The 26,317-nt window shown below is 41.4% G+C and overlaps 1 protein-coding gene across 2 annotated transcripts in view; it reads right to left on the reverse strand.

Moving 5' to 3' along the window:
* Nucleotides 1-26,317, reverse strand: part of CEMIP2 (cell migration inducing hyaluronidase 2) — a 120,789-nt gene that overhangs the window by 46,252 nt on the left and 48,220 nt on the right. The window contains exons 1-12 of one of the 2 annotated variants that reach the window (XM_088475714.1): nucleotides 25,049-25,121; nucleotides 23,159-23,720; nucleotides 21,851-22,020; nucleotides 20,790-20,978; nucleotides 19,348-19,517; nucleotides 16,587-16,796; nucleotides 15,050-15,255; nucleotides 12,732-12,801; nucleotides 10,202-10,330; nucleotides 8,587-8,675; nucleotides 1,965-2,096; nucleotides 1,212-1,247 (exon numbers count right to left, since the gene is read on the reverse strand). In XM_088475714.1, the coding sequence (XP_088331840.1) occupies nucleotides 1,212-1,247; nucleotides 1,965-2,096; nucleotides 8,587-8,675; nucleotides 10,202-10,330; nucleotides 12,732-12,801; nucleotides 15,050-15,255; nucleotides 16,587-16,796; nucleotides 19,348-19,517; nucleotides 20,790-20,978; nucleotides 21,851-22,020; nucleotides 23,159-23,720; nucleotides 25,049-25,118 (2,033 nt within the window). In that variant the 5' untranslated portion in view covers nucleotides 25,119-25,121. Of the gene's footprint in view, nucleotides 1-1,211; nucleotides 1,248-1,964; nucleotides 2,097-8,586; nucleotides 8,676-10,201; nucleotides 10,331-12,731; nucleotides 12,802-15,049; nucleotides 15,256-16,586; nucleotides 16,797-19,347; nucleotides 19,518-20,789; nucleotides 20,979-21,850; nucleotides 22,021-23,158; nucleotides 23,721-25,048; nucleotides 25,122-26,317 lie in introns of those variants that run through there. The other variant, XM_088475712.1, reaches the window with a different exon arrangement.

Below are 26,317 nucleotides of genomic sequence, written 5' to 3' on the forward strand. Positions count from 1 at the left end.
TATGGATAAACACAGGCATTGGCTCCAGAAATGGCTTGTTTGGGTTTGTAACCATGTGACAAATGCATTTTCTATTTTACTGCCAATCCAGCCTCCAGGTATGGAAAATATTGGCAGCAATTTTCTCATTAAGCATGAGAAGAAGTCTACATGTCGGTTCTCTTTTTCCAAGTGTTTTCTGCCAGTCTCACTAGTGCCAACATTGATTTGAGCTCAATGCTCCGAACTATCCCAGTAATAAAAACATTCCTAATTTTGTGAGTGCTCAAGAATAGACACCATAAGACTATCTAGTGGGTAGAGAGCAACATTGCAAAATTCCAGTACATACAATGATGTACACATCTTTTATATACCGTGTTTCCCCGATAATAAGCCCTACCCTTACTTTTGTAGCCCGGTCTAAAATAAGCCCTACCCCGAAAATAAAACTTACCTTAATCTCTTTTTGAGCTGGGAACGCTGCAGAGACCAGCGTTCCCAGTCATGCAGTGCGCGGGTGACGTCATGACGTCACCCGCACGCTGAGGAGCCTGTGCGGCCGCGCCTACTGGATCATGTTAGATCCAGTCAGCGCGCAAGTGAGAGGGACATCCCGGACGGCGGCGACTCAGGTAAGTATCGTACTTGCACTGCAATAAGGGGGCCTGCATAAAGGACACTGCCACAGGGGGGGGCCTGCATAAGGGGCACTGCTACACAAGGGAGGCTGCATAAGGGGCACTGCTACAGGGGGGCCTGCATAAGGGGCACTGCTACAGGGGGGGCCTGCATAAGGGGCACTGCTACAGGGGGGGCTTGCATAAGGGGCACTGCTACAGGGGGGGCCTGCATAAGGGGCACTGCTACAGGGGGGGCCTGCATAAGGGGCACTGCTACAGGGGGGCCTGCATAAGGGGCACTGCTGTCAATGTTAGTTAAAATAAGACCTACCCCGAAAATAAGCCCTATGATGTTTTTTGGAACCAAAAAAAACAGTGTCTTATTATCGGGGGAAACACGGTACTAGACCAGGCCTGGCCAATCTGTGGTTCTCCAGCTGTTGTGAAACTAGTCCCAGCTGGCAAAGCATGCTGGGACTTGTAGTTTCACAATAGCTGGAGAGACACAGGTTGGCCAGGCCTCTACTAGACAGTTGTGCATTCTAGAAGTAATTTAGTTTATTTATCTATGTAAAGTGGAAAATAAAGTAGTTAAACACATGCACTAACCTGGCAAATGTAAGTCCAATTCCATTGTCAGAAAACCTGTGAAGATATAAACATTCATGTAATGAATTATATTGCAGAGACACAATCAGAAACAGTAAAAAAAAAAAAAAATCACCAGTTTTCATAAATTATCTTTATTAGTATAATCTGTTATTAAACAACAAATTGCCAATAAATAAAATTTCTGTTGCAGAGCAATCTGCAGCTTTAGCACAGGCAGCATTTAAATTAATAAAATGTATGTACAAATATGTAAGAAGATAGTGCTGAGTGCATTTAAACTCTCAACAAGAAAAAACTAAAATTCTTCATCCAAGTCTGATTTTCATCTCATCTGATTTTCTCCACTAATTATTATTACATTCTAAAAAAAAAAAAAAAAAAAAAATAGGTAGCGAAAACTTGCTTGTAGTGTTTTTCATTCGCTAATGATTATGCATCACCTGATATACTTTATCATTATGTACTTCAGGATTTTACCTAAATCAGTGGTTCCCAAACTCTGCACCTGTCACAACCTATGCAGTTCCTCTTTTCTGCCTGAGGTGTCGCTCTCGGCTCTGGTGCTTCTAGCACACTCTGCTCTGTATCTCAGCAGTTTTCTTGCATCAGTTGAATGTGCTAGAATAACCAGAGCAGAGAGCGACTCCCCAGACAGGAAAGAGGAACTGCATGGGTTGTGACAGGTGCAGGGTGCTAGAATGAACACTAGACAATGTATGGCAATCTTGCTTTGGATATTGACATACATACCCAGAATTATGTATAATGATGTCTCCTCCTCTCACCCAAGCACCGTGGTCATTATTTTTAAAGGCAACAAGGCCATCAATCACTGCTGCAACCCTGGGCTTCAATGGATCAGCATCAACATGAGGTCGAAATCTACATAGGTGAAGAAAACTTATAATCACATGCATAAAATATTCATTTGAACAGTTCAGATTTCAGAAAATTTCTACAGTGTTTTCAAGCACATTGCTCACCTTCATTTCCAGCCAATTCCTTATATTCCATATACATTATTACCTAAAGGCTGCCTAATCTCTCTCTCTCTTAACTACAAATCAACTTCATGCTTGAAGCTTTCATATATGGTGACCAGAGCCGGCCCTAGGCACAGGCAACTTAGGCAAATGCCTGGGCATTTGAAATGCCTACGGCCGGCTCAGCTTGACAGTTGAGTATTACAGAGCTAAACATTTGTTTGTTTTTCCAGAAAATAAAGGGGCAGGAATGAAATGCTTGAGCAACAGGTTAGTCTTCAGTCTGTTTTTAAAGGTTTCTAGAGTGAAGGCCTTTCGAACTGTGCGATGTAGTCAGTTTTAGATAATAGTAGCTGCATAGATAAAAGCTTGACCCCCAAATGAAGTATAGCAGGTTCTAGGTTCTACTAATAGTGCTTTATTTGCAGATCGAGTGGGCAGGGGAGTAACTAGAACTTTGTGGTCCCCATAGCAAAATTTTGAAAGGGATTGGTTTTAATCTCCCTTGAGACTATATTAGATCAAAACAAAAGTAAGATTGAAGAGGAAAATTGCTGTGTGGAAGATGCAATGTTAGTGTTTGGATTACTTTTTCATTTTAAGCAACTGTGTTTTAAGTGGGGACTGACATGTATTTTGCTAAAGACCTTTTACATGTCAGCTTTGTTTTATACTTTGTAGGTATATTTGTCATGGGTTCTATCAGAGGCGGACTAGGTATTTGAATGCCCCATAGCAAAAGTTTGTAAAGGCTCCTTACATGTATGTAACACATGTAACTTTGAGAAGGAAGATGGGTCCCCCAAAGCTCTGGGCCCTATAGCAGCTGCACACCTTGCACCTATGGTAATTACACCAATGGGTTCTATTGATTCGTTTGACCATTATACATAAATTCTGAGTTCCCAATATTTCCATCCAAAGATTTAATATAAATTGTTCTTTTTTCCCTACTAGTGTAGGGAAAAGAGCTCCAAGCTTCTCTTATAATGGAAGTACCCACCTCTGCCCTGATGTGTCTACCAGCTAGTTTTTAGCCAATCTAGAGGATTCAGTTTATGGTGAGGCTACTTTGGCCAAACATAACACAACACCCACGTTTTCTGCATACCTCTAATCCCTGATATTCATTGTTGTGCCAGAATACATACGATTGACTGGCGGTTAGGATGCCAGTGGTCAGATAACAGACAGCGGCATCCCGATGTTAGGGATCCTGATGGGCCGGTAAATAGCCTAACCCCCCCTCTCCACCCCTAACCCTCCCCCGGTGGTGCCTAACCCTAACCTCCCCCCAAGGGCCTAAATCTAACCTCCCCCTGGTGGTGCCTATATCTAACCCCCCTTCCCGCACCCTAAACATAACTCTCCCTGGTGGTGCCTAACCCTAACCACCCCTCCCCGCAGCCTAACCCTAAACCTCCCTTGTCGTTACTTAACCCAGCCCGGGAGGTCCCTAAACCTAACCCCCATCTCCAGCATAACCCTATCCCGCATATTTACCATCGGGATGAGGGCGGTCGGGATGCAGACGTCGGTATCTTGATCTCTTCGGGATGGCAGCATCGGCATTCTGATGGGCGTCAGGATTCCGGCGCCGGTATATTGACATCCGGCATCCCGTCCGCCGGCATTCTGACTACATTCAGTTGTGCTGACATTAGTTCCCACATTAGTGCTGACATTAGTTCCCACTTGCCACTATGATTTCTGCAAACAGTTCTCAGGCTCTCTATGACTCTGTCTGAGGTTAAGCACAGCTTATCTGTGCAGGGGTTCTTAGCCTTCTGGGGTGAGAACACAACACTTGCACATGAGGAGCAGCCCATCCCTAAAAAGTTTTTTTCAGTATAAAACAAAAACATATCTAATATACAACACAAGATTAATGTTAGTCAACGCTATATAGGAGCAAGAATTTAAATCACTAACAAACTCCATTATCAATGCACATTATAATTTTGGCAAAGTAACCAGTTATGAATGCACTGCCTAAATGTCATTGTATGTACAATTTAGCAAGAAAAGAAACAAAATAAAATATCACCCAAATATCGATATCACCATCAGTATACGAATTAGCACATACCATGCATGTCCAAGTATATATAATATATATATATATATATATATATATACATACACACACATACACATTATATATATATATATATATATATATATATATATATATATATATATACACACACATACACACACACACACACACACACACACACACACCGTGTTTCCCCGATAATAAGACCTACCCCGAAAATAAGTCCTACCCTTACTTTTGAAAAACAGTCCAAAATAAGCCCTAGCCAGAAAATAAGCCCTAACAAAATCCCCATTTTGTCCGGTCCCTGTCTGCGCTACACTAAAATTCCCCCAGCTCCGCCCCCCGCATGAAATTGATGCCGCTGTTAAAAATTTAACAGTGGCATCCAATCACAGCTGCAGCGTCTCACTCTCTCACAGTGAGCGCGCGGCAGCTGGAGTGTGTGGCAGCGTCATTTACAGCAGCGCCGTGGAGCAGAGGAGAGAAAAAGAGGAAAAAAAAAATAAAGGTAAGTAAAGAATTGTACTGAATTATTGAAATTGCTGTCAATGTTAAAGAAAATAAGCCCTACCCCGAAAAATAAGCCCTATGGAGTTTTTTTTAACCCAAAAAAATAAATAAAATATAACACAGTGTCTTATTATTGGGGAAAAACAATATATATATATATATATATATCCATGAGACCGGCACTCAGTGAAAACAATTTTACTTGTCTGGGTCCCTCCCCGGGTAGAATAAACTACTCCATGCACAGAATTGGAGTCTTTTAGTGTGAGGAAAATCTCACACTAAAAGAGATTGAAACGTTGGACACCATACCTCCGTAGCGAGTCTTTTTTTCATGAGTCCTGCTGAGTGCCGCTGTTTTTCCAAATATATATATATATATATATATATATATATATTCTCCACAAAAACAGAGGTCACCAGACATTGTCCATTGGCTGAACAACATCACCAACATCTTGATTAATAAGCTAGTAGATTTACGTGCAGTAATTAAAAAGAACTGCTGGCTGTAACGAGAGCATGAATAGGACAAGGTGGGGAGACCTGGAAGTATTACTTTTCCAAGAGACTACTGAATGCATGGAACAACTCCCAGAAGAATAGAAAATGGCTTGTAATACAGGTTGAGTCTCCTATATCCAAAATGTTTGGGACCAGGGGTATTTTGGATAACGATTCCGTATTTTGGAATATTTGCATATCATAATGAAATATCTTGGGAATGGGCCCCCGATATACACACAGAATGCATGTATGTTTGGAATATACCTTATACACACAGCCTGCAGGTAATTTTATACAATATTTTCAATCATTTTGTGGCTCAAGGAAAGTTTGTGTACAGAAATGAAATTAATTTATGTTTCATATACACCTTATACACACAGCCTAGAGGTAATTTTATACAATATTTTTAATAATTTGTGCCTTAGACAAAGTTTGTGTACATTGAACCATCAAAAATCAAAGGTTTCATTATCTCAGTCATGACAAAATTATTCCGTATTTCGGAATATTTGGATATGGGAGACTCAACCTGTATACACTCCACTACCTTGAGTATTGAGAACCAAATATCACTTTAAATGGACACTTATTTTTTATTTGAATTTGAAAATCTGTTGTTCATTGAAACTAAAGTATTTGCTGAAAGACTGTTTCATTTATCTACACATTTTCGCTCTTTTAAAATCACATTACAATCCTTTTCAAATAATCACCATATACTGTGTATTAAGGTACACATTAGGCATGTTACAAATCTGAAATGAATGCACACTTCATGCTTTTGTTTGCTTATCTTTCTGTTTAAGCGATAAACTGTTCTCCAAATCTAATAAATTGAGTTAAGCTGGGTACACACAATGCCATTCCTTGCACGATATATCATTCTGACGCAGATCAGAACGATATATCGTACGGATCGCATAGTGTGTACGTCCTATCGCGCGTGCTAGCAGGTCGTTAATCAGATCGTCAAATCTGCTGTGCTGCACAGCAGTTGGGAAGATGCCATGAATGACCCCATGCTGCTAAATGCAGCATAGAACCACACATCACACCATCGTATACTGCATTGTGCAGTTCGTACGGACGGCACAATGTATCATTCCATTGCATTGTGCCATTGCTGGATACACACATCGCATAGTGTGTACCCAGATTTAGAAAGTTGATGTCTAGCAAATTACTTTTATTGCTGAGACCTTACAAAAACTACAAATTGTGAATGTTCGTTACAATAAAGAGCAGAATCAGACTGAAAGTTAAATGAAATATAATAGAAGTCTTCACTACTTCATGGTGCTCAATAGGTACATAGAGCATTGCAGGTCCAGCAAACAAAAAAAAATTAATTGCTTTACAAATGCTTTATCAATCTTCTAAATATACAAAACTAAACGTCAATGAAGCCCAAAGAGGCAACATATCTATGCTGCAAATCAAACAATCACATTATAAAAGGAGTATCATGAAGGCATGTCCAATCACCTACAGACCAAGCAGCAATGTACTTGATGAATAACAAACATAAAAAAAGTAAATACAGCAACAAGCATGGTAGTCCGGCTATTTAAGGTGTACAAAGTATGAGGAATCCATTCTCTTTAGGTCATTTACATTATTTGACACAATGAACATGGAGATGATATTTACTGAATTTGATGTTAAAGAATCCACTAAATTTGGGCTTTTGTAAAAAAAAAATGGAAAACATATGCTAAATTGGAAATCAACACATCCAAGATAACAAAACACGCGACTGACAAAGGAACTCTGATTGCTTGTCTCTAATAGCTTGGTCTTTATTCCAAGAAGAAATACACAGTACTAGGCCAATAACAAGTTGGTTTTGCCATTTAACTGACTGCCACTTTCAAATACCGGGCATACTTGTCGGGATTGCGTCGATGCAAGCAAGTCGCAGGCTATTACATTTCCCCCCAAATGTCCTAAAAAGCTTCTTGTTGACTGTTTCCATTGTCAGTTTTCTGTACTTGAGAACTTTATTAAAACTTGTCTCTCTACTGAAAAAGTACTAACGTTGACAATGACCCCCTACAACTTTCAGAGCCCAGTGTGTAAGCTCAGATTTCATCTGTCCCAATCTGATCTTAAATGTGCTAAAACCGTGGCAACTGACACCCCTGCTGTCCCTAAAGTAAAATGAAGCAGCTGTTGATTAAATCTGACTACTAGCCTGGCAAGCACAGGGGAATAAAAAAAAGTGTATTTTAATCAGAATACCAATGACCCATTCTTCCCTGACCCAGAGGGAAAGAAAACTAAAAACTAAATACATTAATGAGGAGCTGGAGTGATAATGACTAAAGGCCTTGATTCAGACCCGCTCGTCTGAAGGGTTTTTTTTGGAGTCCGGCCTCCTGGCCGCTCGCTAAGCTGTGGGTGACCACCCACAGCATTAGCGATCGGCCAGGCGATGGTCGCGACCATCGGGGCTTGCTACGAGACCCTTGTGGTAGGGTCTCATCTAATAGAGCCGCAAGCTTACTACTGACATCACTCGTGATGTCAGTAGGGCCGCCCCTAAATGGCAGGCGTTCCTTCGGGAACGCCTCCGTTTGGCCAGCCACACCCCTCCCTGCCTGCAAAACAGGGCGAGCTGTTGATCCACATCGACAGCCACCCCGTTTGTAGTGAGCCCCGGAGCAAGAGAATTTCCCTCTCGCTCCGGGGCTTGCGCATGTGTAGCGTGCATGTTCACTGCCTGGCCATCGACCCGCTTGCAAGCGCATAGTGCTTGCGAGCTGGTCTGAATCAGGCCCTTAGTCCAGCCACCGAGTGTATTGTCTTTGCAATTATGTGGAAAATGTACATTGATGATTTTTACCCTTGATAAAGTTGTGAAAGCAAGCATATAAAATAATTCCCTTTATTTAGATCTAAACTTCTATGCCCAAATTCATATACTTGTAAGTATCAGGGTTGGAGGTCACCAACATGCTCTAACTACTGACACAATGGCAAGATCTGGGTCTTACTAGAACAGACATTTGTAGTAAACTCTTATAATCAAGTCACCTGGATTTTTCGGTTAGTGATCACCATTATTAGGCATAGAGATCACTACGCCCATGTGTACAGGAAGCGATTGGGTGTGCAGAAGAATAATTGATCACATTTTACCACCCAGTGCTATGGAAAAAAAAAGAGATGCCAGCTGCTAAAGGAGTTACAGCTTTGGTCTCTTTGGTGTGGAACCACCATTGTTGCAATTTCTATTGGGTACCCCAGAAAATTATGAAACTTTGTACATTTTTTCCCTGTTGTAATTCCATAATAAAAACTCTACCTGGCATTATTGTCCAAACACAGATATTCTCTTGGGTCTTCAGCACTTGCGTTTGTTGTCTTCACACCTTTATCGATAAACAAGCCGGCCTACAAAAACAAGAGTCATGTAACTAATAAACATGTTCAATTCTCCCTATTTTTAGACTAACATCAGAAAAACCTAATAAACACAATTTAATGTAATCAAAACAATATTACAATTTGGTTTGAGGTGTACTGTTTAAAATATGCAAAAGGCAATGAAAATCACATTTTATAGACTATCTACACATCTTTTTACCCAGTAATAATATAATCTGCTCCTTCCTCAATATCCCACCCAAATACTGCAGTATATAGGCGTTGTGTCAAGGTCAACAAAAATGGATTGGTCATTGACATATCACCAGGAATGCCATATGCTGCACAGCTTCAATGCTCATGGGCAAGTTTATTCAGCTTAATTTACTCAACATTTTCAAGATTAATGTTCAATCATATTCGGGCTGGACAAGAGTTGAAAGTATGGTCACTTTCAGAGCGTAAATTAAATGTCTATATGTAATTGAATTCTAGACACGGATATAAAGTAGGTAATAAACTTTAGAAATTACACATTGTAACACACTCTGTTCACATGTTTATGTTGGTTTCCTCATTAAAAGGAGTCGGTCCCATAAAGGTGTGACCTCATAAATGCCAGACACGCCAAGTCATTAGGCAAAGCTTTAGAGAGTAAATGTGTTTTGTAAGATTGCAGAATCATGTTTGTCTCATGACTCTGCAAGATCTGCTGCACCTGTTACTCATAAAACCAATTATATGGTGGATTTGTCATCAACAAGAGAAACTAGTGACTAAAGGTTGGTTATAGTCACCTAAAAACACAAATGTACTATGAGCTGTTGATTTCTGTCTGTCATTTATATTTCTCTAAAAAAGGTTTCTGGACAAGTATTACTTTGCTAAGGGATATCCAAATTATGATTTATGTGTAATATACAACATTTTGGCATTAGAATCATCATTTAGTTATTTCTCTCGGCTACTGAAGATACCGTTCTGGGTACTTTTTAATTATATCGGTGCGATTTGACTGCATCCACCTGTGGTTCAGAAGAGGATTCAGTTGGTATATGTGGCTGGAGTAACAGATTGGGCATTAAAATCCTCCATTAATCTTTCATTTTCTTGGCCTCTCAAACCCACTTTGGGACTCTTAACCAACACTGTGCCTGGTAAACAGTCATTTTAAGATTGGAAACAGTTTATAAAATTAATAATTATGAGGACTTGGGCTTATGTGTTTGGCTTTTGTTTAAGCTATAAGGCAGGACATAATGGTTTTCTGAAATGCTTGTGATATTTTAAATAATGTATACTTTAACACCTGTTTTTGTTTAGTTTACCCCAATGATAAAACAAAATGCTATGTTCCAAGACCTCACATGTCTTAACAAAAAAACTAGTGCAATGTCCTTTAAAAGGCAACCCATTATTGATTGGTCACAAAAGGAGTAATGGATCAGTGTTCATCTTGGAAATCGAAAATGGAGTTTTATTTCTCATCAAGAGAAATGCAGTTGAAAGTTACAAGGGTCACCTGTACCCATCAATTGTGAAGTGCTGGTTACCTTAAAATTGGAATGGACTCTGTTGTTGTAGAATATGCCAAGAGGTGTGAGCTCTGATTTGGTATCTGGATAGAGCCCACTGGATTCACCAGTTGAGGACTTGTGGAACACATACCAGATTCCTGCATCCTTCAAATAAAGAAAAGTAACAATGTTAACTATTATCGATGGCTGATTTCGGATACACTGATCGGTTTGGTGACTATCTTCTATAAACGAACTTACAAAATCATGCAATGCAGCACAACAGATGTCCACCCACAATAAAGCAATACCTAAGCCAGTGGTTCCAAAACTATGCACGGCGGCACCCTGGGGTGCCTCGGGACACTTGCAGGGGTGCCTCAGGTTGTTGGTCCAGCATCAAATCAAATTATTTATGGTCAATGTAATGTAAATATGTGGACAAACAGAAGTGCAAACCTGTCCACCATCACATTACTGAACCTAAGAACGACAGTTAAGCACAATTTACTTTACTACATTTTTTTCAGAATTTTTCAATAACAAACTTTTTTTCTTAGGAGTGTCCCGTGAAAACAATGCTGATACCCTAGGGCGCCATGGTTAAAAAAGTTTGGGAATCACTGACCTAAGCACTTACCCAAGCAGCCAGGAAGAAGAAGTGAGATCAAGTATTGAGAAGGGTGGGAGCTTGCTAGCTGTGGGTCTAACATGCTATCACCCGGTAAGGACATTCAGAAGAAAATTGAAACGTTTTTTTTTTTTTTTAAATAAAAGGTAATTGAACTCTGTAATTTGTTTAAAAAACAAACACTTTAAATTCCAATTATTGGTATCGTTATTGTGTTGGTACACTATCAATGTTACCACTATTGTAGACTATTGTGACTTAAAGCATTGCACAAATAAGAGAAGGATCAACATTACAATATTTGAAAAATTATATTTTTATGAATTGTATACATTTTAATTGGTTTTAGCTTCAAAAATAATATCTGGGGAATCTGAAGGAAATAAGTACTCTATGGAGATACAATATTAAATATTTATATTAAAATATTTATTTTTAGAACAAGAAACAGGAATGACCAGCAATTTGTAGTCACTAATTGCCACTTAATGCTTCTTTCTGGACGTAAAATGAAGTATTTTTATATGCCTATTCCCACTAATCCTGTCCATTTAGATGTAACATGACGTATTTAAACATTTACAATGGTGAAAATCTGGATTATCCTTAGAACAAATAAGCACAAGTCAACACTACTTAAATTGAAAATGCATTTTTTTTTCTTTTCTGATTCATCTATAAAAAATAAGTCTTAGCTAGGCTGCAGGCCTCTCATTAAAATAAATCCACTACTTCCTCTATTTTCTATCTACATTTTTTGGAAACAAATTTTAAACATTCACAAGTTGGCAGTTTATCATAAAAGAAAAATATAGTAATTAACTTACTTTTAAAGCTAAAATTTACATCACCAATTCTTAATCATTATTAAATCTAAAATACTAATTGGAAGCACTCAATGACCAATTTAAATGATAATAGAGTTAAGCACGCAATGAGTGATGCACACAGTATAGCGATTCTGCTTACATTCTTAAAATATTTTTCAGCAGATTGCAATTCTAAAGCTATTTTTCAGCCGTAATAGATAAAAAAAAAAATGTACGTACAACTGCTTAGATTCTACAATGACCTCTCTGTGCCTATGCATTGAAAGCCTTTGCTGTCCAGTGCAAGATAAAAGTTCTTACAAGTCATAGTAAGGGCAAAGGACAATAATATTTCAAAGAAGAAGCGATTTCGTGCTGAATACTCTTCTCTTAATGAATAGTTGAAAACCTATAAATATGATGTAAAAGGCATAGTGAGAAGCTGCATAAAACCCTTGTTTTTTGTCTCCAAAATAAAACAGGATTCATATGCTATGTTATGAATGTCAAGCATCTTGAAGCCAAATATTTACAACTCAATAGTGAATAATAATGGCAAAATAGGCTAATTGTAAAAAATAACTGAACTTACTAAAAATATTGCTAGTTTAATAATAATTTCAGTAAATGAAAAAAAAAACAATAAACTCCTGTGGAAATGACATACAGTATTCATGCCATCATTAATATTCTCCAAAGAAGGAGGGCCTATAGAGAGATCAAAAAGTTTTCATATTTTTGTCTAATATATCGCTTAGGAGTAGAACCATTTTGACCTCTGATTCAACTTCAGAACACATGGCCATTATAGGTTGGGTATGGGATGCTGACAGTCAGAATCCTGACGACGGCATTCCAACAGTGTTAGGATACAGGCACCTGTCGTAAGTATCCTAACCCTCCCTGTCCGAACCCTAAACCTAACCTCCCCTCTAGTGCCTGTATCTAACGCGTGTGTGTACAGGGCATTAGAATGTTCTTATTTTCAGATTTTAGTGTGTGCTTAAAGAGCAACTTCTGTTTTTGGTTCCAATTGCTACAAGGTGTTCCTCACTATTTTACCTAAATCTAAAATTCAATTATTTTTTTTTAGGTTTGTATACATTTTTCCTTCTATATAATTTACCTGAGAGCCAGCTGCTGCATTACTAATCAGATTATTGTTGGGATTTGCAATCCAGAAGGTTGATGCAGCCCTAAAATGTATGAAACATTAAACTATTATAAACAATGTCATATACAAAACATCCAACAAGAAAAAACTACCTTTTCTGTATTATACTGATGTGTTCTCATACATCTAGGGGTAGGTTTACTAAAGTGGAGATGTTGCCCATAGCAACCAGATTCTAGCTATTATCTTCTAGAACAGGGATCGACCAGATTTTCAGCAACCACCAGGCCCTGTAGTGCAGACCGCGAGCGCGGTCCACACTACAGAGTAACAAACACACAGCCACCAGCGGCAGCTGTATGTTTGTTATAGCAGCCGATGAGAGTCTGTCAGACTCTCATTGGCTGCTGCGTCGTCCACGGAGTGAGACGGCTGGAGCTCACTCATGAGCTCCGCCTTCCGGCTCATCCTGCAGCAGGTCATGACGTCTCTCCCATAGTGCAGAGTGGGGACTTTTTTTAAGGGGCACTGCATAGGGGGGGGTGGCCGCTACTGGGGACACTGTGGGGGCACTGCATAGTTTGGGTGGATGCTACTGTGTGGGCACTACATAGGTGGGGTGGCCGCTACTGGGGACACTGTATGGGGGGGCCACTACTGGGGCACTGTACAGGGTGGGGCAGCTACTAGGGGCAATGCATAGTGGGGACTACTACTGGGGTCTCTGAATAATGGGGACTACTATTGGGGGCACTGTATAGGGTGGACTACTACTGGGAGCATTGTAGTGTGGGACCACTTCTGGGGGCACTGATTAAAGGGGCACTACATAGGGGGATCACTACTGGGGGCACTATATATGGGGACCACTACTGGGGGCACTGCATAGGGGAGGTGGCCACTGCTGGGGGCACTGTACGGGTGGTGTGGCCACTACTGGGGCACTGTATAAGGGAGAGGTTTTACTAGGGCACTGTATAGGGGGGCGCTACTAAGGGCAATGCATAGTGGGGACTACTACTGGGGGCACTGCATAGGGGGACTACTACTGGGGGCACTGCAGATGGGGACTACTACTGGCGGCACTGCAGAGGGGGGACTACTACTGGCGGCACGGCAGAGGGGGGACTACTACTGGGGGCACTGCAGAGGGGGGACTACTACTGGGGGCATTGCATAGGCGGACCACTACTGGGGGAACTGCATAAGGGTGCCCAAAGCATATTCTTGCATTTGGACCCACCACTCTCTAGTTCGGCCACTGCCGGCGGTGGCTTTGCTTGCCCAGGGTTTTTTGGCTATGGAAGGGTGGTCTTTCTGGGGGTTGGTTGCCTGGAGAGGCGGGTTAGCTGCTCAATAATGTGGCTGTGGGAGGGTGGTTTACCTGGGGTACCCTGTTAGTGGTGTGGCCATGGGGGTTGGTTGCCTGGGGAGTAGGTGCTCAGTAATGCTGCCCCGGGGGAAGGGGGGGGTCTGGCTCCTACACTTTCATCCTGGGTCCTAGGTTTTAGAAAAATTTGTCAAGCCCTGTTCTAGAAGGTGCTAGCTAAATGTTAAGTAGAATCTGATTTGTTGCTATGGGCAACATCTCCACTTCTGAAAACCCGCACTTTAGTAAATATAGCCCCTAGCCTCAAATACGCCACGTATCGCAACTTGCCTGGCATAAGTGTGTCGCCAGGTCCCGTGCTACTCTGCTAGAGCCAGGCTTCCTTTTTTGCCGGATATGCATCTAAGTTGCAATGTGATGCGACTATGACGCACCAGCAGACTGTGCTGATTAATTTGATATGTGACACTTGTATATCTGTGTGCACCTGAGTCTTTATATAAAGCACAATGGAACTTGGAATGACAAAAAACTGCGGCCGCTACATTATAGTGTTGCATATAAAATTAATCAGCACGGTCTGCTGGTGCGTCCTAGTAGCGTCGCATTGCACCTTTACGCATTTGCGTCAAAAAAGACTTGAAAAAGTCAAAGGACCTGGCGCACAGAGAGGGGCTTTTTAGTGCGACTGAAGCAAAGATATATAAGGACACATCTATACCTGTATAATATTTAGGCAGCATCATCAAACACTGTCTGAACTACAGATGAGTTATAATGTTTTTAAGAAAAACAACATTTAGGGGGTGGGGGGTAAAGCAAAATTCCAAGTATAACAAACTTTCATCTAAAAATACAGTTCTAATTGACATCAGCAAAAGAAGCATTCATACATTAACTTAATAGAACTGTAATTCAATTATATTGTACAATGGCTACTCATGTGCTAAAATTTTACACATCCAGAAAATATTCTATTGTAGTTCTGCCAAATACTCACATGCAGTCAGTGGCTGGATTAGGGATGTAACTCCCATACACTTTATCCCGCATGGTCATACACATACTGTTATTTCGGTCTGTGGGTAATAAAGTGCCTGGCTTAGTAACAAGTCCCAGGTTGTGAAACAGAGTGTTCCTTTGTTCTATGCCATCCTCCAGGAAGAAACAATGCCCCAGTGTGTCATAACCAATTGTGTCCTTTATCTGTAGAAATGAGAAAATGTCACCACCGTGCTTGCAGTATGCTGAAACTTCACTTACCAAGAATAAAACATAATGACAGCCATGCAATCAAATCCATCAAGAAAAGGACTACACCTCAGAAAGTGAATGACAGCAACACTGACGCAGCGACATCAGATTAAAATGTTCCAACATACATATATGAAAAAAACGCAAATATATCTAATTTTAAACAGATGTCTGAGAAGTTGTTCTGGCAAAGGAACAGTGTGAGCTCTATTTAATACGCTTTAAATATTGCAACCGTATGGCAGAATGACCATAAATAGGCTGGTTTCAATTTCTGATACAACAATCAACTTCTGGCACTGACAATACTGCCTCATTGCCAACCAATTGGCCTGCAAGATCTAGAACACTCATATATGTCAACACCATTAGATTTATTATTTTAAGAGAACAAATCAAGCAATGTTTTTGGCAGTGTAATAGTTACATTTACTCTACAGGTACTTGAACTTCTTTTTATACATTTTGGCATTATACAACACAAGTTGTCCGTAAACTATGAATATAGACTATTTTCACGCTTTATCACCTCTGACTGCAACTTATGTAAATACGCTTCCCCTTCTATTTTAAATCTTCCTTTTACTTATGATAATTATGGTTATACCATTTCCTGTTCTGTGTAACAATTCCGCTTTCCTAATACAAAGCACGACAGGCTGACACAGCACTTCTGTCCAAATACAGAAAACTTTCAGATAAATATATTTATACATTAGATCAGGCCTGGCCAATCTGTGGCTCTCCAGCTGTTGTGAAACTACAAGTTCCAGCATGCCTTGCCACCGATCAGCTGGTATGCATGCTGGGACTTGTAGTTTCACAACAGCTGGAGAGATACAAGATGGCCAGGCCTGCATTGTATCATCTTAAGTTACATTTTTAAAATAATAATTCCATTGTCAATAAGGGGTTTAAAAATAAAAGTTGTTTGGGTCAATCCCCCTGGTACACCTGCCTATGCTATCTTGTGGATAGAGAGATGTGTAGAGATTTCCCCCAACCTGTGGCTCTTCAGCTGTTGTGAAACTACAAGTTCCAGCATGCCCTCCCCCTTAGCAGCTGGTAAAGCATGCTAGGACTTGTAGTATCACAACAGCTGGAGAGCCACAGGTTGGCCAGACCTGCCCTAGACTTTCTAATGTTATGTTAATGTGGTAAAAAAAAACAGCATGGTGCGCCAAGGGTAGCTCTGCAAACCAGCCACACCAACAATGAGGTCATTTTATCATGAGTCCCCTCCCAATCCCCAGGAAGGAGACCCGGGGACACAATGTACATACCAATAAGCCATTTGTTGCATGCACAGTGACGCATCTGGAAAAGCTATGATGAATAGCTAGGCCTTCCACATAAGTGCTTGCGCTGTAGCCACCCACTTCATCAACATCGCCACACAGGTGAAAGTGGATGGGGTAACTTCCCATTAACTGTTGCCCCATGTGTTTCATTTCAATATTGGACAGATGGACAGAGGTGAAATTCCGTAATATCTACCAAACAAAGCGTATATTGTTTAGTACATCAAACATAAGTAAGAGTATACATCAAAGTAGCTTCTACTGCCAAGGAAAGATAATTATGAGCTGGAAAAATGTGAATAACTATTTATAGAACTTTTCATTATGACTTCAGCTCCTCCAATTATAGTCACAAAGAAGCGTTTATGGCCTCTGCTCTCATTTTTACCTCACAGAATACAGTTCATAGAATAGAGCACTGTGATCAGTTTTCCAGAGGTAGGAAATGCAAATACAAAGTAGGAAACAAAGTAGAGATCTAAATTATGGTATAGTGTGTGTGGATTATTAATAAGTATATATGGCCCTCAGCAGTTATTAAATATACTACAGCAGGGATGGGGAACCTCAGCCCCGGGGGCCGTATAAGGCCCCTGGAATCATTTGGTTCGGTCCTCTGAGCTTTTTTCTGCTAGCCTCATCTGGCACCCAGAAGCCAAAATCTATGCAGCAGAGCCGCCTGGAGCGTCCTTAGGACGCTTCAGACAGTCACACCACTGCCCTTACAGCTCCTCAGAGCATCCTCAGGATGCTCCAGGCATTGCTGTAATCACCGGCGATTGTGGCCCTGTCCCTGTGTGACATCACACAGAGGGGACGCGGCCTGCACCATGCCCGCGAATAATGTTATATATATCAAAATGGCCCTCAGCTTAAAAAAAGGTTCCCCACCCCTGTACTACAGTGTATTTGGGTGTACTGTATAGCAAATTAGAAAAAAAAACTATAGGAAATTCTCTTGCACACAAATATCAGAGTTTGCCATTTTCAATTCTTTCATAGACAACCAATCCGCTAACCCTGGTTAGCTTGGCATCGTGAGAAACTGCATCTGATTGGCTGCCCAGCTATTTTCTAGCCACGTTCACCGCATTCCTTGGCACGTGTTCCATTACATCCATTTTTTTTATTTATTTATTTTTTTTAAGTCTACTGGTATCTCCAACTGGTGACTATGTGCATACTGGTGTGCCAAAGTATTTTTTTTTTCTTCTATTTATTTACTTTTCACTTTTTAACCCTGGGACCTATGGGCATGGACACCTAGGTGAGGAGGCCATCCTAAGGTAGCAGGTCGAATGCTGAAGATCCTGGGTTGTTTTATGCTATGATAAGACCACAAGCTTACTTTCTCTGCTGAGTGCTAAGACATCCCAGTCTGAGTAGCCTGTTCACGTTTTGACATGAGCAAGGGTCTCCAAATGGCTTTATGTTCAACTGTTTTAATGGCAAACAGCTCAAGCTGTGTAAGAATGTCACTGTTAAAGTTATTGTAATGGGGGTGAGGGGCATGCTTTTGTTTTAATACTTCTTATATGAGATGGCTTTTAAAACCATGTTTTTAGATTTTTACGATTCAATCAGGGCCGTAACTAGGGTGGTGCAACCAGTACCATGGCACGGGAGGGGGCGCTGTTCGGGCCTGTCCATTTCCCTGTTTATTATCATTCTCACTTGTAGCTTCCTCTTCTTTTATCCCCAGCATCTCCTGGCCTCCCCTATCTCTTCCCTGGTCCTTCCCCCTGAGGCCTTTTTCAGGAGTAATATCCTTATGTCCCTATTTAAAAAAAGGAAACAGGGGGGGGGAGAGGCGCCAATGCTCTCTCTGGCACAGGGCACCAAAAAGTCTAGTTAGGGCTCTGTCTAGTCATGGCAGCATGTCAGACAGTTCTGCAGGCCTTGGCTTGATAAATGTGATATTTTGTATCCTAGCAAGGTCTCCAAACCGCTATTGACATTTCAGATATTGCAGGGTTTTTTTCTGCCATGTAATTTGCCAATTACTAAAGTCGGAGCAGCACATCACAGCAGGAAAACAGCCTTTTAGTAAATCCCAGCTTTAGTGATTGTTTTTAAAAAAATGTTCTACCCAGAGGAAGCATGCGTCAGACAACAAATGTGAAATACTTATATATTGTGTGTTACACTGTGCCGAACATACAGGATCCTGGACTGTATTAGGAGATAAATGGAAACATACTATGCAACCACATTATTGCATGTGCATCTGTTTTGCATACAAAACTTAACCTTTTTTGTGGGAGGGAGGGAAATAGGGTTTTCCTCTAGCAGCTTAATATAGGGAAATATGTAACATCAAAGAATTTCCCATTTTTATTTTAAAACATTGTACAGTAATCATGATCCATAAACACATATGACAGGGCAAATCTCCCTTACCCAACCCTAAAGTTGTCACTAACAGCAAGAGTGCACAAATGGCAAATGCAGGTCCTCCATCTTTAATGTACGTTTATAAACATCCAGTTACAGATGTCTGGCTTCCATTATGCACTTCTATAAAACTTCATTTGACAGATGGGATTAATGAAGAATAAAAAAAAAAAAAAACACCAAAACTGAAGTGTTACACACAAATTATTAGCAGAAAACCAAGCCCAGTAAATGCGCTGCACAGTTCTATTCATTTAATGACTCAACATTCAATAGCATTGTTCAATTTTATCAAGCAAACAAACCTGCTCGCTAGTAAGATGCAAAATGATAAAGACTTTTTCCAAACCTTAACATGCCCTCCAAAAGTGTCATAGTTGAAGAACTGGCACTGGTTGTCCCCATAGCAGGTCTTCTCCATTTCTCCTTGGATTAAAATGTTCCTTGTAAGATCTCCCACTTCTGCTCGCATGTCCAAACCATCTGAGATTTCTCCCATATGGAAATACATGGGGGTTTCTAATGTCAGAGAAGAGACCAGTCAGATGATCCAAATATTAATGAGAGAAATAAAAGCTATTTATTAAGGATCACTTTGCTTCACAACACTGATGATTCATTATCAATCACCCCTTTTAAGTATGCAAGACAATGATGAAGGGTCTAATTTATCAGAGGACAACAGGACTCTTCTCTATTTTGCCAGATACGTGAAAGGGTTATTGCTGGCGATAACCTCCGCTGGCTGTATATTTTGCCGCCACAGTCCTGTTATTGCCTTCTCAGGATGGAAATAACAATAAAATCATTTTCAAAACACTGTGTTCTTTGAAAAGAATATGAAGGCGGTTTAAATGTATTTTTTATAATTTTATCTATTTATCTATTTTTAAATGAATTAATTTTTAATAGTAAGCGAGTTCCCATATATGCACATATGCAGAGACTACCCAGTCAAGCAGCTAGTTAAACCTTAAAGCTCTGGGCCAGAATCACCAATGTAGCCGAGTAGCACTACACTAACCTGATAAAAAAAGGGGTTGTGTATTTGGGATTTTATTTTTTTATTATGTTTCTTCAACTTTTACAGTTAATTTTTTTTTTTTATAAAAAGTTCTAGTTATAGGGGATATGTATTACAACTTCTAAAAAGTGGGAAAGTTGACCATAAAACAACCCATGGGCGTAACTAGGGGTGTGTGCAGTGCCACCGTATACAGCCCTTGGCGGCACCGTCACTACCCCACGACACCTGCATGTGGCTTCTAGGATTCCTGGAATGGCACACTGCAGAAGCACCAGTGGCTGCAGAGCTGCCTAGAGCATCCAAGGGATGCTCCGAACAGGTACCCTGCAGCCTGTGGCTGCTTCAGGCAATGCTCTAGTTAACAGACTCCTAGGTCTTTCATCATGACGTCATGTGTTTACGGGCAGCGCCATCATAGGGCGGCAAAAGGCCCTGTTACAGCACTGTAGTAACCAGTTTCTAGCTATTATTTATCAAGTACATTCTATAAAATGATAGTTTGAAGCTGCTTGGTTGCCATGGACAACTTCACTTGTCCTCTTTGTTACATATCCCCATTAGACACTGAAATCGACTAGATTTACTATGGAATCAATGCTTTCTGACAAACCAGATGCAATACACCTGCAATAACCGGAGGATTGTGGGAATACATTTATGCAATTGGTTTACCAAATATGACAACTAAAACTCAGTATAAATCTGCAGAATAATTTATCATCTGCTATCAATAAATGCAGTGTCAATTACTACAGGTGGTTTACCTTTTACTTTAACCTGAAATTCATTACATTCTGGACAAGGGAGTAGAGTAAGCTCTTCAGCTTGATACATGGAATAATCAGTGCTTGAAACAACTATTTGGTCTCCAGGCTGCCAACTGCGAACATTGTCCATGAGATCCAACACAACACCATCAACAGCCTCTACCCTGAAGCCAGAAAAGGATTTACCTGAATGAAATAAAATGACTACATAAGAATAAAAGGAACACATTGAAAAAAAATAGGCATAAAGGACACACTGGAAATTATGATTATAAAGAAAGTAAATTAAAAGTCGTTGAAGGGTTCAGCCTACGAGAGGTTATAAAGTATAATACAGGTAGTACTCTAAGGTACTCATATATCCTTATCTACATTGGACACGTTTGATCATATGATACAATACATGACAGCTGAAGGGGTTATGTATTAAAGTAGTGTAAATAGGAGGCTAAGTGTGAAAAGTGATAAGTGAATGATAAGGTGCCAGCCAATCAACTCCCAACTGCCATCTCACAGGCTGTGTTTAAAAAATTACAGTTGGGAGCTGACTGGCTGGCACCTTATCACAGACATCACTTTTCACTCTGTCTCTTATCACTGCTTAGTACATAGACCCCTAAGAATGCAGTACCAGTAAGAAGAGGAAACAGTGGTCTTAAAACATGACAGACGGACACTGAGATTATTTATGTGCAATCTGGGCCTCCGGACAAAATGAAGGCAGCCTACTGACGTCCTGTATAAGTTACATTAAGGAACACATTATTACATTAGTAATTTGAACACTGTATGCATACTGTAAAATAAAATGCAATCTGGAACAAATAAGAGATCCTGAACTTCATGATCATGTTTGTGATTTCATCATAAAATAAGTAGATCATTTTCCAATATATTTAAAACAACCATCTTGCAAAATATGCCCTCCACAAGGCCATGCCCCGAATGTGTATATTAGGTAGGCAGAACTAATCACCATTAATGTCTGTTCTGATGCTCATAATTACTTTCAGATGTAAATTAGCCTACAGTGCTGCTGGTACAGCTGGATTACTTACCATATTCCCATTCACTATATGCTACTACAGCAAATCTCTGTCCGTCCAACGTGGAGAAAATTTTTACAGCCTCTGCCTTCCCTCCAGTGCTGTGGTTTTCATAGACTCTAATATTCTCAACACATGACGTATTACCCCCACCAATAACACTAACAAGGGCCCAGGCGTGTCTGTACAAACAAACAAACAAACACACAAACAAAAGTCAAACAAAAAATAAAGGCAGAAACACAGTAATGTCTAATTACTAATAAGCAACCCAGCCTTTTCAATTTGTGTACACATCTCTCTACATTATATCCTGACTGGTTATGATTATACAGATCACAAATTAAGTATTGTATAAGGCAGAAATTAGAATTGGTTCTCTGTCTTTAATCTCCAAGAACAACTATTCTAAATTTGTCCAGTTTCTAGAAATTAGGGATAGTGTAAAATATTACTGTGGCAAAGGGTTAGTATGGGTCATGATGCCAACCAGGGCCCCATCTGCATGGCATTTATATTGGCTTTCCTCTGCATGCTCAGGATTCATCCTACATCCCAAAACCATGCTGGTACTTTAACTGGATTCTGACAAACTTAGTCCATGTGTATTTTGAATTTTAGGCAATTGGGGAAGGGACTATTACGTAGGACAAATATTATCTGCACAGCAGTGTATAAATTGGTGGTGCTTAATACATAAATGATAATACAAGCAATGCTTCAATGGAAGGTAGAGACACCAGGGGCGGGATGCGCTATCAATAATAATTAAGTTTTCCGCAGCTTGGACCCAATGGGTAATGCCATCTTTAGATGGCGTTTTGCAATAGTAGCCTTTGTGCTTCTTTCCACAAAGAGCTGTGAGAGGGATCCAAGCAGATTCCTCCCAGCACCCCCAGTTGTGCGTGCGGTGTTCTGTACATGCGCAGGGGAACATCTGGGTCATAAACCGGAATTCCCTCTCTCGTAAACTACAACTCTTATCGGGAGAGCTGTCCTTCATGCCTGCGATGAGTGGCAGGATACATCTCATGCAGAATGCAATGCTAGATCATCCCACGCCAGCTGCTGTTACACCTCAAGGATCTCCTATACTATATTTTTTCTAGCCCTCCGCTGCTAGAAGAATAAACCTGACTGCATGTGCAAGGGAGCGTGAGATTTTGTTTGCGGCTAGAACGTATAAAAACAACTTTACTCTAGAAACCAATAGAATATTACCTATGGGATTTATTCATGAAACAATTTAAAAAATCAAGTTACTATAGAAAATATATGTGGACAGATGTCAATTAGATCAATAATCAATATGAGTAATACCTATATCCCAAGTCTTTGATTTGACTACTACCGAGTAGTCGTTGAATAGCTAGCCGAGTTTCATACAGTAGACTTTTATCTGCAGAGTCACCAGCTGCCATGGCAACGATAGACCCAGGTGCCAGTGTGGCCAGGAATTTCTGCAGCTTCCTACTTTCATCCTCAGAATGAAAAGTGTCAAACTTTTCAGTTGCTAAAACTTGAGCCGTTTCTTGATCTATAACTCTTAAGTTCAGACCTCTGTAGAAAGGCCGTTCAAAGCTATAAGACCCAGGAACAAGGCCTGATGAAGTCAGGGATTTTGTCAACAGGGTCCAAGATAATTTTTGAGATCCGTGCAATTCCAGTGTTCCGCCAGCTGACACACCAATGAACTTCCTCCCAAATATTGGTACACTGTCTCCTTCAACAGATTTACCATAAAGGATAATATTTGCTTTGGATTTATAGCGGCATTTCTCTGCTCCAATATGGAGCGCACCACCATCCTTTATCAAGATAAAACGAGTCCTCAGTGTGATATTTTTGGAACCATTTGCATTGTCTTCAAAGACCAGTTTACCTGAAGAATAAATAAATATTAAAAAAAAAAAAAAAAGTGTATAACTCATCTTTTTGCTGCATTTTGTCTAACAGGATTTTAAAACAATTAAACAATATACGGAGGGGGGGGAGAGGGGGTGTCAAAGAAAAGAAAGTTTTGCAGCAATACAAAACAGCTAAAATAAGACAAACATTTTGGCTAATTTAAAGCTAAAAATCATTTTAAGTAACAGCAATGCTAGATGTTGAAGATCTGTTGTGTACAATAGATGTTATTATACCTCGATACTTTCAAACATGCCTTTCTGCAAACTGCTGCAATCTACTGCTGCATATATATATATATATATATATATATATACACATACATACACACACACACACACACACACACACACACACACACATATATATATATATATATATATATACACACACACACACACATATATATATATACACACACACACAGTATGCGTGTGTGTGTGTGTGTGTGTATGTGTGTGTGTGTGTATGTGTGTGTGTATGTGTGTGTCAGTGTTCCAGAGAATTTTTCCAGCCAGGTGACATCAAGAAGTAGCTGAGTGGGGGCCCAGATACAATTTCTTTGTCACGAGCACAAATACGTTTTTCAGTGCCCAAATACTGCCCAATTGCTTTGTGGATACTTTTATTTATATTTTTAAAAGCTCCCAGATGCTAACCCCAATTGCTGGCTACACAGCTCCCAGATACTGCCCCCCCAATTGCTGGCTACACAGCTCCCAGATACTGTCCCCCAATTGCTGGCTACGCAGACGCGAGAGAGTGGATGCATGAGGACCACTTTCTTCATTGTGCACAGGCGACTGTTCTCACCTGACAGCGTGCCTTTGCTTTTATTTAGGGGCAGGGGAACCGCCGCCCTTCAGCCTGACGACGCCCTGCACTGTGACGTGGTCTAAAGTCAAGCTGTGCCGACATCACAGTGCCATCTTCCATCCTACATCTGCATAGTGTGCGCTGGCACTAGCTACCCACGGGCAACATGGACACGTTGGTGAGGGCTCTCCGGGTGAGTTTAGGTTCCGGCTGCAGGGGATGAGTTATTGAGAGTGCCGAGCTAGGGCGATAGAGTGTGGGTAATACAAATTATTATATATATATATATATATATATATATATATATAAAAATAAATAATTTGTATTACCCACACTCTATCGCCCTAGCTCGGCACTATAAATAAATAAATACACACAGGGTTCGCAAAATACGCGCTATAGCACGTTTTTACGCGCTACAGGAAACTTTGGACCCAGTTTTTAAAACTATTCGGGTCCCGGGGGACGCGCTGGCGCTGTGTGTACCTCCGTAGCCAATCAGTGTGCAGCAGCGTCCCCTCAGCAATTCACCACAGGGCGCCATGCCCTGAGCCATTCTCCGCACGGCGCCGTCCTCCCAGCCAATCACAGTGCAGCAGCTCCCCCCAGCCAATCACCTGGCGGCACCATCCTCCCAGCCAATCGCTATGCAGTGGCATCCTCCAACCTATTCACAAGGCACCGCCGCCCCAGCGAATCGCTGTGCAGCGGCTCCCACCAGCCAATCATCATGCAGCACTGTCCCCCCAGCCAATCACCATGCAGCGGCGTCACCCAGCCAATCGCTATGCAGCTGCTCCCACAGCCAATCACTACGCGGCACTGTCTCCCCAGCCAATCGCCGTGCAGCGGCGACCCCCAACCATTCACCACGCGGCGCCGTCACCCCCAGAAGTCCGTGGGCGATTTGGCTGCAGCAGCATTGGTGCCGGGACACTCTAGCAGCCGGCACTCCTTCAGCCAGCTGAGCTCTCTGTATGCAGGAGGTGGACAGCGCTTGGGGCAGAAGGGACCTGCAGGCGTATAACAGTGACCCGGCCAAGGGTTCCCAGCAGAAGCAAAAGAGGTAACCACTGCCCCAGGTTTTGTCTACCCTAACCCTCTCCATACCCCTAGCACTGCCCCAAGTATTGACTGCCCCTAACCCCATCCTTGCCCTAGCTGCTATCTACCCTACCCCCACCCTAACCCAAGTACTGCCTGCCCCTAACCTCTTTCTTGGCCCCCGTGCTGCCCCAGCTGCCATCTACACTTGCCCCCTCCCTACACCCAGTGCTGCCCCAGCTCCTATCCTGACCCCCACCTACCCCCAGCACTGCTCCTAATGCCCTCCTTGCCCCAGTTATCTACCCTTACCACTCCCTACACCCAGTGTTGCTTGCCCCTAACCTCTACCTTGCCCCCAGTATTGCCCTAGCTGCTAACAACTATTTTCCCCTATATGCCTCCCATACTGCCCCTGCTGCTATCTACACTTGCCCCCTCTCAACCCCCAGTGCTGCCCCAGCTGCTATCCTGACCCAGCTCTGCCCCTAAACCCCTCCTTGCCCCCCGGTACTGCTTTAGCGGTTATCTGCCCTGGCCCCCTCCCTACACCCAGCACTGCCTGTCCCTAACCTCCTCCTTGCCCCAGCTGCTATCTACCCTCACCCTCTCCTTACCCCAAGTACTGCTTGCCGCTAACCAACACTGTACCCCCCCCCAAGTACTGCGCCAGCTGCTATCTACCTTTGCCCCTCACATAACCTGCCCCTA

The sequence above is a fragment of the Taudactylus pleione genome, unplaced genomic scaffold, assembly GCF_031769625.1.
Source record: "Taudactylus pleione unplaced genomic scaffold, aTauple2 ptg000177l, whole genome shotgun sequence".
Taxonomy (NCBI): Eukaryota; Metazoa; Chordata; class Amphibia; order Anura; family Myobatrachidae; genus Taudactylus; species Taudactylus pleione.